Genomic DNA, 18,463 nt, shown 5'->3' with positions numbered 1-18,463 from the left:
TTTTAAAGCAGGTCACTCGACCGAAACTGCACTTCTTGCTGTCACTGAGCAACTCCACACTGCCAGGGCTGCCTCTCTCTCCTCTGTGCTCATCCTCCTGGACCTTTCTGCAGCGTTTGACACAGTTAACCACCAGATCCTTACTTCCTCCCTTCAAGAACTAGGTGTCTCAGGCTCTGCACTTACCCTTCTCTCGTCCTATCTTCAAAACCGAACATACAGAGTAACCTGGAGAGGATCCGTGTCGGAACCCTGTCCTCTAGCTACTGGGGTCCCTCAGGGTTCTGTCTTGGGCCCTCTCCTCTTCTCTCTATACACCAACTCTCTTGGTTCGGTTATTCGCTCTCATGGTTTTTCCTATCACAGCTACGCCGATGACACCCAACTCATTCTCTCTTTTCCCAGCTCCGACACACAGGTAGCAGAACGGATCACCGCTTGTCTGACTGACATCTCTCAGTGGATGTCTGACCATCACCTGAAACTCAATCTCGACAAGACTGAATTTCTTTTTCTCCCAGGAAAGGGCTCTCCCACCACAGATCTAACCATCACCCTCGACAACTCTGTGGTAACTCCTTCTCACACCGCAAGGAACCTGGGTGTGACACTTGACGACCATCTCTCCCTCACTGCCAACATTGCTGCAACAGCTAGATCTTGCAGATACATGTTGCACAACATCCGAAGGATTCGGCCTCTCCTAACCCAGAAGGCGGCACAGGTTCTGGTCCAGGCTCTTGTCATCTCACGCTTGGATTACTGCAACTCCCTCCTGGCTGGTCTTCCTGCATGCGCTATACGACCTCTGCAACTCATCCAGAATGCGGCAGCTCGACTGGTCTTCAATTTACCAAAATTCTCCCACACTACACCGCTCCTCCGCTCCCTTCACTGGCTTCCTGTAGCTGCTCGCATCCGCTTCAAGACTCTAGTGCTTGCGTTCCATGCTACAAACGGATCCGGTCCAGCCTACATCCAGGACATGATCAAAACCTACACCCCAGCCCGCCCACTCCGCTCTGCATCGACAAACCGGCTTGCTGCTCCCTCACTGAGAGGATCACAGAGGCACTCGCAGAACTCGAGACTGTTCACTGTCCTAGCTCCCAAATGGTGGAACGATCTCCCCATCGACATCCGGACAGCTGAAAGCCTCCACATCTTCCGACGCCGACTAAAAACACATTTGTTCCGACTCTACCTCGACTAAGACGACAAAAAAAAAATAAAAAAAAAATATATATATATATTGCACTTATGACTAGCACTTCATAGTTTGTTCTACTTGAAGCTCTTACTTACTTCTAGCTCTTATTTGTACCCAAATGTTTAAATGCACTTTTGTAAGTCGCTTTGGATAAAAGCGTCTGCTAAATGACATGTAATGTAATAACTGATAATGAAAATAATTTTGTAAGAGTTGACCCAGGGTTTCTAACATGTGGGAGGATTAGTAAAGGCACTATAACAGTGGAATAGACAGCATAAAAAGCTCCTCACCTGGTCTCTGGGTTATATCCGAGGATATAGAAAAAGGAGTCAATCCGGGCTTTGAACTCCCTGGCAGCAAAAATGTCGGAGAAATGGGAAATGTTGCATTTCCCCCTGTAACAGAAAAGACAGACTTAATTAGACAACAAAAGCAGCTATGTGATACCAAACCAGGAGATGTGGATCATTTAATTAGAAGCTCTGGAGATGTTCATTAACTGAAGGTGACAAATACAGCGGCAGGTATCTGGTTCCTGTCAGTGCCTGCTGACTTTTGCTGTGAGACATCAGATTCGAGCTAGTCAACCCGTGAACACCAGCTGAACATGTCAGATCTGTCTCTACTACTGTAGCTTAGGAGTGTGTGTGGGAGACAGACATCAGAGAGATCTGGACAGGTATTAACCCCCCCCTGAGTGAGGCTGAAAGGGCAGAGGCTTGCCCGATTCTTAGTGCTATTTCCTGTTTCCAGCAAACTGGAGTCTGGCTCATTTTAAAATATCATACATCTTAGGCATATGGAGCTGAGAGAAACAGTATCTTCCTCCCCCTGAAAAGATTAATGTGTGGTACGTAGGGCCGTCTTCACAAAGCTTACAGCATTACAGCATCCTGCTGGAATTCCCTCCCGTTTATCTCAAGCCTGGAGAATAAGTCAAATCAAAGGCTGGTCTGTGTATGAGAAGTCCCAGTTAATTTGCCCTGAAATCAGCGGTTTCTGTAAGACACGGCTTTGACTGCACGCCGCTGTGCTGCTCACAGATGGTTTTGGTAAAAGACAGAGAGGAGAGTGGGAGAGAGGAGGGGAGGACGTTCAGCCAGGCATGCATGAAGAGCCACAGGCAGGGACACAGAATATATGAATTCAGTGCAACTAAATAATCACCGCCCGGTGCTGTCCTTCTGACAAATGTATGGAGCAAATGAGCAGGTGCTAACAGTTTTCCTCTATAAGGACTCATGTGCTGACAGGTGTGTGTATGGGCTGTTGATACAGGGACATTTCTTAAGTGTAAGGTTGTGTGAGGCATGCGATTCAAGATTGCTTTGCATCTTTACACATGTGCTTTATTCTCACAGCACTGCCTGAAAGCACTTAATATATTATACTGTATACACATATACAACAAAGACACATTGAAAACTATTGTTTAAGAGCCTGTACAGTTATTACAACACACAACATTGACATTTTGTGTGTGCTGACATGTATACTGCATGACGTTTTTATGACTGCATTTGTACAATTTTTATACCTGTAATTTACTAGAACTACAAAGTAAATTACTATAAAAACAACACAAGACAGTTTATGTAGAGCCTTGAGTAACACAGGGGTTATAAAGTATTTTACTACTTCATCTCTGTATTCAGGAAAAAAAACCCAGTTCATCAGGATAAATATAATGCACTATATTAAAGAGTTATAACACTGTGTTTCATTGTGGTGCGTTCATCAAAACACAGATGGAGTTTGCTCGTATGCTTAAGACTATTACAACAGAATTTGTGTGACAGGTGGACTGTTGGGTATAACATTGCTAAATTTATGACAGTAAAATATTGTTGTCATAAAAAAGAATTACAACCTAATCATACCAAGTGCATATTGTATTCCAATAATGCATACAGATGAGTATAATTCATGTCCAACATGTCTGCATGTATCCTACATTATAGTACATGGCGCCACATGAGTTACATAAACTATTTTATAACGGAACAGAACAGTGTTTTGCTGTTTCGGTTTACGAATTGAACTCAAAATACAACAGCAATAGAAACAAATAAAAGCCAATAAATAAAAGCTGACTGATGTTACGAGGGCACTAAATTCTTTATCACACTGAATGCTGTGTTTGTTGAATGTGCAGCTTCTATGCCTACCACAGAAACTATGATGAAATATGAACTGGTATTGCTGCTAGTTTGAGTGTGTGAATGTGTGCACGCAGGTATACAGTAAGTGTGTATATGATCGCTTACCTGAGAGCAGCAGCATGATAAGTGTCCACATAGTCAGAGATGAAGAGTTCTCGACTCCTGACCACTGGGTCTGTGATAACCAGCTCCCGGCCAGAGTCTGTAAGGAAGGAAAACATAGGTACACTGAAAACACACACACACACACATTTATATACATATATATTATGCTAAACAACAGCAAAGTCACAAAGTCAAAGGGGGAACAGAGATTAAGTAGCTTGGCTATTTGAAGTCACTAATAAAATTATGAGTACAGTCCTGCGTACACCCAAAGTAACAATATTATGCCACATAATTCAATAAAGCCAATACAGGCCAGTTCCCTAAGGAGAGAACATAATGTTCAGCTCTCTGGTGAAATGACCCTTGTGGGGTTAAGACACATCAGCTGCGCCAAGAATGAGCCTGGACTTGTCGTTGACAAACGACCCAAATTGTTGCATGCCGTGGCCACTGTGCTGTGGCCTTGTGACATCAATTCTAATAATCCCAAGTTCCTGCTGAGAGGAAGGACTGCAAATAGCGTCAAGTTGCCCTGAAACAGCATCTAAAGGGAGCAGCATCCGTGGTGTTTTGGTTGATATCTTCAATGACACCTGAATTTAAGTCTTCCCTCTGACACAAGAGATACTGGAATTATTGTGAGAAGGAAATAGAGAGAAATATCCTCTTAAGTTGTCACTGTGACTGCATAAGCATTTGCTCTCTGGTTTCAAGGCTGTTTGTATTCAGAATATATTTAGAGATTACTGTATTCACTGTGGCAAACTGAGAAAAGCTCAACCTTTAGGGGCACGTTAGTTAATGAGAACAGCCAGCTGCTAACAGGCTTGTGTGTGTGTTGTGAGGATGTGTAAACACTGCCGCTTTTTCCTCAAAACTGTGCTGAAATAAAAGCATTCTTAACAGAAATAGACTCAAGAGCCTGTGCCTTTAGAAAATAAAAAAAAACATTATAAAACAAGCTTCAAGTATCTGAATATTAAAAAAAAAAACCTTGACAGTGAGAACAATACATGCTTACAGTCACAAAAGCCACGTAAAAGAGCTAGAGCTACATTTCTGTTGTACAATTTAAAGGAGTGAGAACATATTAACAACACTGCTTATTCTTATCAATGTTTAGCTTCCTTTTTGCCATCAGGATTTGATACTCCTTTGCTGAAATAGTGACTGCGTATGTGTGATGAGTCCACTGGCAGTGATTCTGATGAGTGTGTGTGTGTGCTCAAGGGCCTCATGACACTGTAGGGTATTAACACTTGACAGCACTGCTGTCTGGCCTGAAGGAGCGTTACCCAGGGAACAGCACGGAGCCTCAGGATTGGCTCAGCTGTCTGGGACACTGTCCTCTGGTTTCTGTTTGAAATGCAATTGATTCTTTTATCTTTTTACAACCTGGAGTGCAGAGGCAGGTGTGCGCGTGTGTGTAGAAGGGAAACTGGCGTGTTGTATTACAGAGAAAGCAAGTGCAAGAGTATTTACTTTGTATGCAAGTGTATACTGCATAAATACATATATGTATATATATATATATATGGATATAATAAATGTGTACATAGTGGGCACGTGTACACAAGGCAGTCTCACCGTTCTCATTGTTCCGATCCTGCACCAAGTGCTGGTAGACGGAGTCTGGAACCTCTGACTGGCGGTAGTACCATTTCACATTCATCAGCAGATGGTCCCGTTTACTCTGCAACACAGAGGTACAGAGAGCAGATAAGTAGGTGACAAAGACAACAAACTGACACACGGATACAGCGAAATGATTTTATGTGATTACAATGTCACAAATTTGTCTCACAGCAAGCTGTGACGCTGTGCAGACACACTGTTTATGACTCACACTCGCTGACGCCAAAAGCATTTGGAGCCTTAATGAAGTAAACAGTGGGATGAAAATTGCTGGAGGAAGTATGGAGGGCGAATAACCAAGGGTAAGAATAACTGTTAGAATGTTAGACATTATCTATTCCCAATCTGGGTTTATTTTCACTTAATGGCACTACTCAAATAAGCAATTAATTTCACACACACACACACACACACACGTATATATATATATATATATATATATATATATATATATATATATATATATATATATATATATATATATATATATACACACATATGTGTGTGTGTGTGTGTGTATATATATACATGTGTGTTAGTTTGCTGATGGAAAGGTACAGAGATTGTATGCCATACTTGGCACATAATGATCCCTAAGTGCTGCCACCTACTGGCTATTCAATAATGTGCAAGTCAGCAAAGGCCTGTAACTCTCGAAACGGCCAGCAAGTGGCACCACTGAGGTGAGAAGAGAGCTTCACTGAGACCAGTCAATGAAAGACTACAGGAGAGAGAATTGAGAAAAGAAAAGTGTGCGGTGGGGGTGGGTGTGAAGAAAATGGTAGAAACTGGGGCCAACACTGAGGTGAGAGATGAAAAGGGCAAAATACTGTTTTCATTTCATGTTGTAAAATATTTATTGTGCCTTCACATAAGCCCAACTGACCGTCACAGCGGTTTGAAAAGAACATTAGAAGGAGTGCTGTGCTGCGACACAGTCCTATTGGCCCCCAATCATCTTTATTAAGGACTCGGCTGCACTGCAATGCATTGAACTAACCGAGTGAGACACCTGCACCATCACAGTGAGTACAGAAGAAATAGGCATATGGAAAAAATTAAAGAAGGGGAAAAAAAAATCTATGGTAATCTAAGATGGTTTAACATCTGCACTTTCAAGACTCATAACTGTATCTGTTTAAGTGTGTGTGTGTGTGCAGGAACATGAGGTCATGGTAAAGATATTGAAAGTCTTTACAGTACATTGTTCTGTTATGTCACTGGGGAGGAGAGTGAGCACACGCAGCCAAGCAAATCATCATCTGCCTAAACCCTCAAGTCCACCTCTGTTTTTCCCATTCTCTCCATTCCTTCCTTCTTTTTCACCCCCTCTCTTCCCCCTCCCCCTTTCTCTACCTCTACTCCACCTTTCCCAGCCCAGCCCTCCACTCCACCACCATTTTCTTTCCTCCCGATCACAAACCGTGAGCAGGAAGAAGGAACGAGTGCGTGAGTAAGTGAGGCTGGACATGTTACACAGCAGCTGGCTGGCAGTCAGTCAGCTGCATATACTGCTCTAAATGGTTGTGTGAGTGTGCACACAACACAATCACACAATCACACACACATACTGCTTGTGATTCAGCGAAGAGCCATACTGATGGACTGAGACACAGACCCCTGAGCACGTAGACATAGTGTGTGTGTGTGAAGAAATGTGTGCAATGACGTCATGTCCCGCCCCCTCCCTGCAGTTAACCCACCCATCCCAACCTCTTGTCTATCCACTGTATAGAAATTGCTGCCTTCTACACTAACAGGCAATATAAGTTGTTATGCGGTGCTTCTACATAATTAATATTTTAGGGCAGCCGTAAGCGCTGCTGGTGTGCTTCTTAAACATTTCATTTTCTGCCTGTGCAAAAATAATCTGGAACAACCTGATACTAACAGAAAAAACAGAGGCAGGAAGAAAGACGCACATACAGGTTTTGCACCTTATTCACAAGCGAGGATTATTTTAAAACCTAGCAAATGAACCAAAGCGGAGAGAGAGTGTTACTTCAGCTATAATCAGTAACCTTGTCACTACAGAGTAGCTGCTGCTCTCCAGAGCAGATTGCTGTTTAGAAGCTCACAGCGGCGTTAAGCCCTCTCAGGCAAAAAAAAAAGGAGGGAGGGAGGGAGATGGAGAGAAAGACAGAGTGCAACATATGGAGCACGTAGTGGGAGTGAAGCATAGGTTTCAATTATCACAATTCTATAAACACGCGGGGTGGAAAAATGAGTAGATAACACAAGGAGAAAATGAAGGGGGATGACAGACAGCTCAGACTTGCCACAAAAACGACGAGTTGTATTGTCTGGGGTTTTGCTAAGCCTGCCATAGAAAATGACAGAGAGAGACTATATAACAGGGAACCACAGAGCTGAATTGATTAGAGACATTCCATGCTGCCTGTACAGCCCCGCACAATGTCAGCCATCTTTGTCTGTCCTGCCAGAGGCTAAACATGGCCCTGCACTCCCTCCTCCTGGGCCCTAAACCCTGGGAATGCTACTCACTGTGGAAAGGCCAAAAGACTTACTAACCCACTACTGAGAGAAAGAAATGAAACAGGAGAAGACGGAAAAAAAAAACAGAGCAAGGGAGCAGAGCAAAGGACATATGAGAGGAGAAATGAGGAAAGAGAGAAAGCTGTTGGATTAAGGGAGGAGGAGGAAGACCTTCTCATTTCCTCTGACTTAAAATTACAACTATCCTCCTCCTGCTTTGCTGAAACCCCCAGGGTCAAGGCTCCCCCCTTTATTCACAGAGGAGATATAAATCTGAGAGTCATGGTTTGGGGCCGAACATAATGGTACCGCCCCTCCCTCCAGTGGCTCAGCCTGGCCTGTGGCATTCTTAGGCACACTCATCACACAGGGCTATGATTATAGGGGGATCTTTAAAAGGGGATATGGCGGAAAATATTTCAAGGGTTATAAGAGGAATATTTCCTTTAGAATGACTTTCAGAACAAATCAATGCTTTTCTAAAAGCATTCAGGCACAAATGAGGCATTGTGTGAGAGAGTTATTTCACCCTCTGACTAGCTAAAGGTGGCTGGCCCCTTGAATCCATAATGGCTGTGCAATTTTCTTTGTGAGACTTCATGTGTGCAGTCAACTCTAGAGCTGGGGCCTCGTGTATGACCATACCACTACAAAGCTTAGAGGGTAAGGGGGAAACACAGAGGGCAGACTTTCCTTTTTTTTTTTTTTTTTACAAGGAAAAGCTTTACATTTGAAAAGAAACCAGTTCTTATTCAAAGCTGCTGTTTTTGTAAAGAAATTGGTAAAAGGCTATCAGGTGAATCCAGTGATTTGTATTTGTGATTTTGATGTGTGCCAAAAGTAACAACTATTCCTGTCAATTTGTTGATATTTTGACTGCACAGCAGCAACAGCAAGCCGTTAAGTTCTCCCACATCTGTTCACAGTGGCCTTTACAATATGCTCATTACTTTGCAGCAAAGCCGACATGTGACAAAACTAAGAGTACGTTGTTACAACCTGTAACCCTCAAACCTGATGCCCTGTTCCTCTTTCTCCCCCTGCACTGTAGCACCAGAGCTGTGCTTTAAACAAAACCAGACGCTCTCACTCAAACACGACAACCCCAGTGCACCTCGTTAACAGGAAACCTCTGTTTATTTTCTCTACTTTTCAAACACTCTCTTCTTCCTCTGCTAACTCTGTTAGTGACCCCACACACACACACACACAACTGGTGACATCAGCAGCCAGGATCTATGACTTCCTTCAGATTGATGCAGCCAGAAGTAAGGAAGGAAAGACAGATCCCAAACACACAGACAAAGGAGATGGTGAGAGGGAGGGAAGAGGGGGAGGTCAAACAGAGCAGCAACAGCAACAGCAGCTCAGTGTTAGCCAGGAATGTCAGGCAGATCAGCTAGGCTAGCAGGATGTAGAGCTAACAGCTTAGTTAGCCAACACCTCAGGGCCAGGGGAGGCTCAGGTATGGCATATCAGGGGCTGGTCACTGTGTGACATTGACAGAGAGAGGCTCAAAATGGCATGGAGGGGGGATTGTGGGAGTATTCACCTTGCCCGCCACCAGAGGAGAGCAAGCAAGCAAAGAACAAAAGGCTGATTGTGGCATTTGGAGGCAGAGATGGGATCTGGGAGGACTAATCTGCTGCTCCGACATGATAAGATTAGAGAAGGGAGGCAGGCAGGAAGAGCTGGCTGGGACGATCACACATACACTTACATAAACACACACAGACACACACACACTAAGGAAGATGGATCTGATTGGAAGGCTTTTCCACTTTGCTTTTTCCTTTCCTCATTTTCCCTCTTTCTTATTTTCTTGCACTCTCTCTGAGACAGAGGGATCCGCCAGCCCTCAATAAGCACTTCCATCTGGACAACAGAACACACACACATGCACACGTGCACACACATTTAGTGTGTGTGAACATACACTGGTGAGGTACAAGAATCTGCTGTGCTCACGCAATCTTTGACATCTCAGTGACTGACAAAGGAGGTTGTTACAAAGAAATGCCAGCATGCTGAGCAAACACACACACAAGCGAATGAGCACGCTCTGTCACGCACGCACGCACGCACGCACACACACACTCACACACACACACACACACACACAAATAACAGGCTTTCAGGATAAGCACCACTATTCTTCTCGCAGCCTGCAGTAGAGCAGAGCAGGCTGGGACTCTGTGTCAGAGGTAAGAGGAGACACCTCTAAATCACGTTGTCAGAGGCAGCAGCAGGTTTCCACTCTGCAATCCTCCTTTCCTTAATGGCTTCTCGGTGAGAACTTGAGCTATTTGGTGCAAGCAAGGATAACTTGCCCCTCAAGCTACATTCTGTTATGCACATATAATAACCCCAAACAATGCAGATTAAAATATTTGAGAGGAGGAACTGTGCAGTCTGCTTTCTCGCCTGGCAACAAGAACAAATGTAGAGTGTGGAATGCAGGGAGAGGAATGGGGGAAGGGAGGGAGGTGGTGAGGTGAGCCCCAGCTGTGGTGGCGGTGCTAGCAGGACCTTTGCACCATGCCTACACAGTGGTGTCTCTCTCTTTGGCTTGACCTGTTTGGATATTAAATTGATGACCTCTACTTTGAACGCACAAGACCCATCTGTCAATCGGCTGCGTGTTTGATTGGATGAGCATTTGCCATTTCAAAGTAGGCTTTTTTTTGTTGTGTGTTTGTGTATGTGTATGTGTATGTGTGTATGAGCGAGAGAGACTTTGAACTTGACAGCTCATATCTACCTTAAATTTAAACCTCCTTTTCAACAAATCAAGCAGGTGTGCATAAATCACTTTATGACAGATGCGAGTCACTGTACAATTTGTCGACATACACCGACACATCAGAGCATGTTAACAGGCTCTGCTTGTCATCTAGGAAATAGAAGGAGTGATGGTGGTAGAGATGGAGAGGGGAAAGAAAATGAAGAAGGGCTGTGTCGCATGAGCTCAGATGATACAGGCTAAAAACCGAGGGCTGAGGGCCATTACTGCTGGATCATACAGTCAACCACTGGCACACTATAAAACACTCAAGAGTCACGAGCACCACACATGACTCTAACCCTGCCTCACTCCATGCTAATAACAAACAATTATAAATGCAACAGTCTTTGCTTCATATCTCCTCTGTTACAAATGGGTCTCAGTGGCAAACATTAAATGAATGGCAGAAATAATAAGACACAGGCATGATGTTGACCACATTGCCCTCGTTGCAGACAGAGAGGGGAGGGGAGGACAGAGAACACCAGCCTGAGCTGCTCACTTCATAAAACAGCCAGGCTCTGTCCACTTATTCTGCAAGGGATTGCTTTTCCTCATGTAATTTAACAGGAGTTAAGAGATCGTTCAGACAGTGGGACTATGAAAGTCATACGGACAGAGGATAAAAGAATAGAGAATGTGTTTTAGGACTACCTATAAAGATCTGTAGTATAATGATGATCATTAGCGGCGCAACACAGCCAAGGGACACCAGGGATCTGACAACGTGTGTTCAAGGATTTAGGCTACACACAAACACACACACACTCATTTCTTTCTTTATTTAGTGAGAGCACAATCAGAACTCTTTACAGCCAGAGTGTGAATTCAACACACTATTCTATCTATTTTCAGATAGATGAGTAAATCTCTAGTGTAGAGTGTGTCCAGTGCACTGGCAGGCAAATGTTTGTGCTAAAGCAGTCATGTAATGTAAAACTGTGGGTGACAAGCGCACACACAAACACATACACAGCGATCTAACAATCATCTGACCAAATCAACAAAAAAACGTTAACTACCGCTTGCTGCCAGTACACTGCTAGCTATCGTCAGGTTAATAGGTTAACTTTAAATTAACAGTGATGTGGCAACATTTACAGGGAGCAAGGCAATGTTTAAAAATTATAAATACCCACAAGAGGAAGAGTAAAATGAAGCCACTGCGGAAAGAAACTCCCGTCTCCTGTGAGAAATGGGAGGCTTGGAAATAAAGGAATTGCAGGACACGGGCTAAACTATAATGTAGAAGTTGTGGTGATGAGTTGTGTGTCGTCTGGATGCCATTGACAAAAACAACAAGTTTGTCATAGACAATAAAACAATGAAACGGGAGAACATTTGTGACAATGAACAAAACGTGTTACACTGCCTGCATGTCTGTGTCCTGGGATCAATCAGAGCCTCTACACTGGTCCCTGGGGTTTGTTTTACAGCAAATGGTAGAACTGAAAAAAAAACCCGATTCAGACCAAAACTTCTTCTGTTTGCATTCTGTATTTGAATTTAATTAATGTATTAGCCTCTGATCAATATATTAAATGATTTTGCTTTGGCCTCTCTTAAGTTTGATTTCAACATGAGACATCATTTCAAATAAATATTAAACAAGTGTGACACACAAAAAGGGAAGTTATGATTTTGGCTGTTAAAAACATGCTTGGCTGGTGATTTACCATCCACCTTGAGTCAACAAGTCAATGTCAGTCACTGCTTGCAGCACAAGCAGGTACGGACCAACATGCAGATCCAAGTAAGACTTCAAACACGGGCTGCTTGAGGACAGATGGAGGCAGTTAGTGGAGCTCATATCTGGGTGCTCAGATGATAATAGTGACTATATTTTCCAAGCTTTCGCTCTCAGACAGACATACAATTAAAAACCTGCCAGAAAAGACTGTAATTTCTGACTATAGTCATTCATTTAGCACCTTCAAAGCCACCTTGCTTTGATATCTGGCTACGGTTTGTGTGTGTTTGCTAGAGTGTGATGATCGTCAAACCTAGTCATTTAAAAGGCAGAGAAGACGCAGCAGAGTGGGAACAACAAGCAGAAATGCAGCAGTGTGGATGCCAACTGCCATAAAAACACCAAGAACAACAACACCATATGTGTGTGTCTGTGTGAAGCCCAAGATGTTTTCTTAGAGCAGCGTTTGGTCTACAGTCAACCTAATAACAATGAGTCAGAATTCAGAGTTAGACACAAAAACACAAAGACAGAGGAATGCTCTTTTGGATGCCAAGGGCTTCCTTTGGGTTGTGCACTTTGTGTCTGTGTTTAAACGGTCTGGTGTTTTGTTTGGGAGCATGTTTGTCTTTGATCCATTATGTTAGCTTTGCCTTGTTAGCACAGCCTGGTGAGCTAATAAGACATCTTACTAAAACTGACTGAACTACTGCTGTGGAAGAATAGAGGGGGAACTGCTTGAAAAGAGACGGGTGTGCACAAAGGACATGAATATCAAGCTCTTTATCTCTCACTATCTCTCTCTCTCTCTCTCTATGTGTGTGAGTGTACTTGTCATATTGGATGTCTGCCCAGCCAGCTAATCCAGACCCTGTGTGTGTGTGTGTGCATGCGCGTGTGGCAGCCCACAGAGCAGGGTAAGGCAGAGAAGGGCTGATTGAGCACTGTAATGGAAGACAGGAAATGAGAAGGTTTGCCAATGCTAATTTCTCTACCGTCTTCACACATATACAGTATATGTACATTCAATTTCAGGCTACAGTGAAGGTTAATGCAGTTGCAATAAATGTGAAAAGCAAAAAAGATTTGACCCGGAGCAGGGTGGTGTGTGCGCCTGTGAATTATATCAACTCACAGGGGAGTCAGAGAGGTGGCTGTGCAGGGATGTGTGCCACTTCAAAAAGAGTGATGGGTTATGTGCTTTGAAAGCGGTGATTTAGAATAACGTGTAAGTGTGTGTTCATGAATGCTTAGGTCTTTTCTATTCAAGAGCAGCTGTCAGGCCATCAGAGGAGTGTCTATAGGCAGTGTGACTTTGTGCGGGTGTGTGTGTGTGTGTGGTCAGCTCACAGGCGAGAGGAATATTTATGAAGCTTCCAACACACACACAGACCAACAGCACTTCCGAAGAACACACACACCAAGGAGAGAGGAGTGGGATGCACAGCGAGAGATTGAGGCAAATATGAGCAGAGAACGAGAGCTCAAGCATGCAGAAAAATATCTTTATGCTGCATGTGAAACCAGCAAACAGCCTTGAAGAGCTAAACCAGTTTTGATAGTACTGTTTTATCTGGTCACTGCTTCTGAAGATATCCATCTCCATGCGTCTCTTCCCCCTCTTATCTTGTGTCTGAAGGTGACCTTGCCTGCTTTTCAGTCTCTGGTGATGACACTGGCCCTATCAGCAATACATCATGTAAGCTGTGTATAAGCCAGATGCCACACTCGCTGAGCAGTGGGTGGTCTGTCAGGCAAGCTTGCTTTGTACAATATGCAAATAATCGCATGCAAATTACCAACCCGTGTGTGTCATGATATATCAGAGTGGATGCAAATGTAGCAGGATAACAGGCGAGTATGTGTTAGCAAATGACTTTAAGATGTTACAGACCTCTCACCAAATACAGTTAAAGCTCACAAAATGGAAACGATACTCACAGTCACTGTAGTCTCAGTGCTGCGGAAGAATGTAATTGTAAAACATGTGCGAGTGTGCACACACATACACACGCAGGCGCACACACATATACACACACACACACTGGCAAGAAGCTCTAAGCAGCCTCCTGCTGTGCTGCAACAAGAGATGTATTGTAGACAACACAGCTGCAATAACAAGGCTGGCCCAACCCAATACTCGAAGAAGCTGTACTGCATGACTCTCAGTCTGCACTGGCAATAACAGCCACCATATTGTAACTCAATTACAGATGGGCTTTTGGTGAGTGTCAGTGAGGCCCATTTCAGTCTATTTGAAATGAGAAAACCTGGAAATGAGGTTTAATTCATGGTGGAACAGCACCGTCTGCTCCGCTTCCTTAACTCAGTAATTACATGGGATGAAACATATCTGGAATCGAATTTCAAAGGCCTTTTTAAATTGGCAGAAAAGGATGACTTGATCAAATTATTGGATGACATTTTTATTTATTCCCAAAAGCAATTAAAACACCAATTAAGAGATTTCACATATTGCAGTTCAGCAAAAACATCAATGGTTTGCCTATGGACTTATCGCACACTGTCAACTGGGTATTTGTTATTGCATCCTAGTTAGGCTAATATGAATTTTAAAACCCAACAAAACAATATAATAAAATGTATATGATGATTAATATTTAGAAAGTGAAAAAAAATACCAGGTGGAGTAAGGTATGAAATGCTGGATTAAGAAAGGGAGAAACACATTATTATGTGTTATCTGAACAAATGTGCTGTGAATACAACTGCATTTGTCAAAAGGAAAAATACATTTCAAACAGATTTGCATAGGTACATCTAACAAATTCTGAAGGCTTTTTAGGCACCTGCTAAAATATAACCTCGTTTTTAAATTTCTGCACAGTCAAAAAGAAGTTGGAAAGATAAAACTGTGCACAATTCTGTTCCTAGTTATTTGGATCCCTGGGTTTTACAGTATATCTTCAGATATAAATGCAAATGAACTAATTATATGTTCAGACTATTTTCTAATATGTCCAAAGTCAATGAACAGCAGCAAATAAATGCTTTCATACAGAGAAAAATATATACACATTAAATGTACAATAGATTGTTGACAGCACTTTTATTTAAATGTATGATTTTATTTATGATTTGTTAAAACCTCCTATACTTATCAGGTGTAACAGCAGGAGAAGCAGACTGATGCTGATATTCTAAACCTAACACTTGGGGTCAACATCAGCCCATGTTCAGTGTTAGAGAGACTGATAACACACTATTGCACAGAGCGTAATAAGATGTTGACCTGTGTTTGTGCCATATGTGAGGGGAGGGGCGATGGCTTAGAGAAACAGAGAGCACAGGAAACAGATATGCAACGGGAAATTAGTGACAGTAGAGGCCAGGGTCACACAATATGACAAGTGGCCATAAATTTAGTAGGTAACATAAATATAATATTTTGGTTTTAAGCCTAACCACAGTAAAAAAATGAGGGAAGTTCTATCGTGCTGTGGGGCTGCTTTGCTGCCTCTGGTACTGGATGCTCTGAATGTATCAAAGGGATGATGAAATCAGAAGGTTACCACGGCATTTCAGAGCGAAATGAGATACCCAGTGTCAGAAAAATACGTTTGAGGCTAAAGTCTTTCAGTGAGGCAGCTTAAAGCACACACACCCCAGCACAATTCAATGGTTAAAAAGAAGAATATGTTAAGTTTTAAAATGGCTATTAATGAGTTCTGATTGCACTGATAGAGAGCTAAATATGCAAAAACATCTGCTAACTCAGACAACTTGAACACACAGACAAGTGAAAGAGAGCCATTTCTGCCAGAGATCCAGCAACCAATCAGTGGCTCCCAATGACCTTTTGTATCATTTCAAGTTTTCTTTCTTTTGTTCAGTAATCATGGAGATTTTGTTAAAATATCATGGCTGTTAAAAAAACGCAATCCGTTGTATTTTTCTGTAAAGACTTATAATACTTATAGCAAATAGCAAAGTAAACAACTGCTGACAGAGAACATGGGAAACACATTAAAGTCATGATGATCAGCATGTCAAACACACTGGTTATGGTTCACACACACACAGACAGAGCACCCACCGAGAGAGAACACCAGACAAAGAGGCTGAACAACACACCAACGTCTCTACTCTCTGCAACCCAGGCACATCAAAGCCTTCTCCTCCCATTTATCTGTGTGTGTGCCTGTAAATCAAAAGCTATACTTTGAAAAGACACTCACACCCACACAGGCTCAGACTGCATTTGCTTTGTGTTGCAGTGTCCAGGGTTGGGTAGGGAAGGCAAAGGATTTTGATGTAGACGGGGGAATCATTCGCTTTGACTCACTCTGTCAGGGAGAACAGGGAAATGACTGTTTACCCACAGTGAGTGAGAGGGGGGGAAAAAAAGAGAGAGGAGCAACAGGACACAGAGGTCAGTGGTGTGTCTGAGAATGTTCTTTCTTCTCCACAACTCACCTACTGCCTCACATTCACCCTTAACTTGCCCCTGCCAACTTCACTGAAAGGTGACACGCACACACGCAGGTTCACGCATCTATCCTTGTAAGGACTCTGCATCGACTTCCATTCAGTTAGACAGCCTAAACAAAGAGGTATCCCTGACCAGTTAATACCTAACCACAATTCAACCATAACCAGCTCCTCAGAAATTAGGCTCTGTCTTATTTGGACCACGTCTTGGTCTCCATGATGACTAATGATCCTGACAGGGCCGATGTTTAAGCCAGAAAAGATCCTAAAGAGGTAACAAATACCAGAACACACACACAGACTCATCAACCTACACCTTTAAGGCCATCTGTAAAGCATAATAAATAACAGGCCTTTCAGTGTAATTAGTTGAAGCAACATGTTCAGAGGCCAAGACACTTTAACAGGAATCGAAGAGGAATAAATGTACAAACACGTTTAGAAACCAACACAGAGGGAAAAAAACAAGAATGCACACACACAGGATCTGTGCATCCCAGTGTGACCATATGGTTTGGCGGGGACTTCCTACCCACCGCAGAGGAAGTGTCCGTTTACAGTGTTCAGTTTAGTTGTCCGCCATCACATCCTGTCTCCCAGCTCTAAACGGCCATGTGAAGCCTGCTTGGCTCAGCCCAGTCATGGCTTTGGAGTTAAATCAAGCAGAAAGGAGACACAGTTCACCATACCATGCAATCAGCATCAGCGTGAGATCGAGTATGGTGCACGCAACCTCAATAGACAAAGCACTGGCAGAATAAAGAGAGTCTTATATACTACAGCTTGTGTGCAAAGCTACTCCGTGTTCAGTCTGTCTTATTGGCAGCGTCTTGCTGCTTTTTTTTCTCCATTGTGGTTTAATGACTGACATCAACCTGTCCTTGGGTGGAGGGTGATGTTCTCACAGCTGGCTCTTTGTAACAGCGTCATCCACGCTTGTAATAGATTGTGTGTGTAGAATGATATGATAGGCTGATGATGGGATGATCCAGTAGACATTGACTAACAGTCTGTGGAATACAACAGGGTGGGGTTATTGATGACTCTCTTAAACACTGGATATCATTGCCATGACAGCCCATACATTATCACAGTGTAGCCACGCCCCATCACCAGCCCTGAGCCAATGGGCAAGCAGCTGCCAAGCAAAATATCCCCAGCAGTGTTGGGATGGCTGAAGGAGAGAGGAGAATGCTAAATGTGCCAATTCATCTGGTGAGTGACACAGAGCTTCTTGTTTACCGTGTGGCACTGAGATTTGCATCTTTTTTTTTCTTTTTTTTTTTTAACCGTAGTCCGCTCCCTCTACTCTACCCCTTACTTCTGTTCTTCTCCTCTGTTAACCCCCTGCTTCACTCCCACAATCCACCTTGTTTGTGGAGGTGCTACATGAAGTGGGTATTACCCCACCCTGCTGCTCTGATATTGATCAGCTTCCTCCCTCCCTCTATTCCTTTCCCTCTCCTCTCTTCATAGCCCCACTGCATTGATTCCACCTCTCCCTCTAAGCCCGCCAGCTAGGAGTGATTACACAAGCTGCTCACACACAGTGATGCAAGTGCACAATACTCATGCTAGAACCCATAGTAGGGATGTAGGGAGGAGTAGCCTTGCTTAAAAGCTTTAAAACTCAGTGGCTGCTGCACCAGCCCATAGAAAACACTACTTCTTTTTAAGTAAATTAATGACAGCACGCTTGATATGACATATGATAACAATAAACATCCTTTTTATAGCATGTTAGCAATAGCACATCAGCAGGCTGGCATTAAGCTGGCTTTGCTCTGATGGTTTTTGCCAGGGTGGTGTGGATTGGCAGGTGGGCTCGAGACACCTAGTGATTCTGAGCAGAGCCTTCACAGAGCTCTCTCGCATACACACATGCACGCACACACGCACGCACGCACTCCTTATATGGGCCT

At 43.3% G+C, this 18,463-nt stretch overlaps 1 protein-coding gene across 6 annotated transcripts in view; it reads right to left on the bottom strand.

Moving 5' to 3' along the window:
* The window catches only part of rerea (arginine-glutamic acid dipeptide (RE) repeats a), a 128,136-nt gene that overhangs the window by 34,262 nt on the left and 75,411 nt on the right, over positions 1-18,463 (bottom strand). For all 6 annotated transcript variants that reach the window (XM_044037195.1, XM_044037196.1, XM_044037197.1 and 3 more), the window contains 3 exons: positions 5,071-5,176; positions 3,481-3,577; positions 1,504-1,608 (listed from right to left, as the gene is read on the bottom strand). In XM_044037195.1, the coding sequence (XP_043893130.1) occupies positions 1,504-1,608; positions 3,481-3,577; positions 5,071-5,176 (308 nt within the window). The remainder of the gene's footprint in view (positions 1-1,503; positions 1,609-3,480; positions 3,578-5,070; positions 5,177-18,463) is intronic.

This window comes from Solea senegalensis, linkage group LG11 (genome assembly GCF_019176455.1).
Source record: "Solea senegalensis isolate Sse05_10M linkage group LG11, IFAPA_SoseM_1, whole genome shotgun sequence".
NCBI lineage: Eukaryota > Metazoa > Chordata > Actinopteri > Pleuronectiformes > Soleidae > Solea > Solea senegalensis.
The sequence above is the reverse complement of the archived record's forward strand: the minus strand, read 5'-3'. Positions and strand labels throughout refer to the sequence as shown.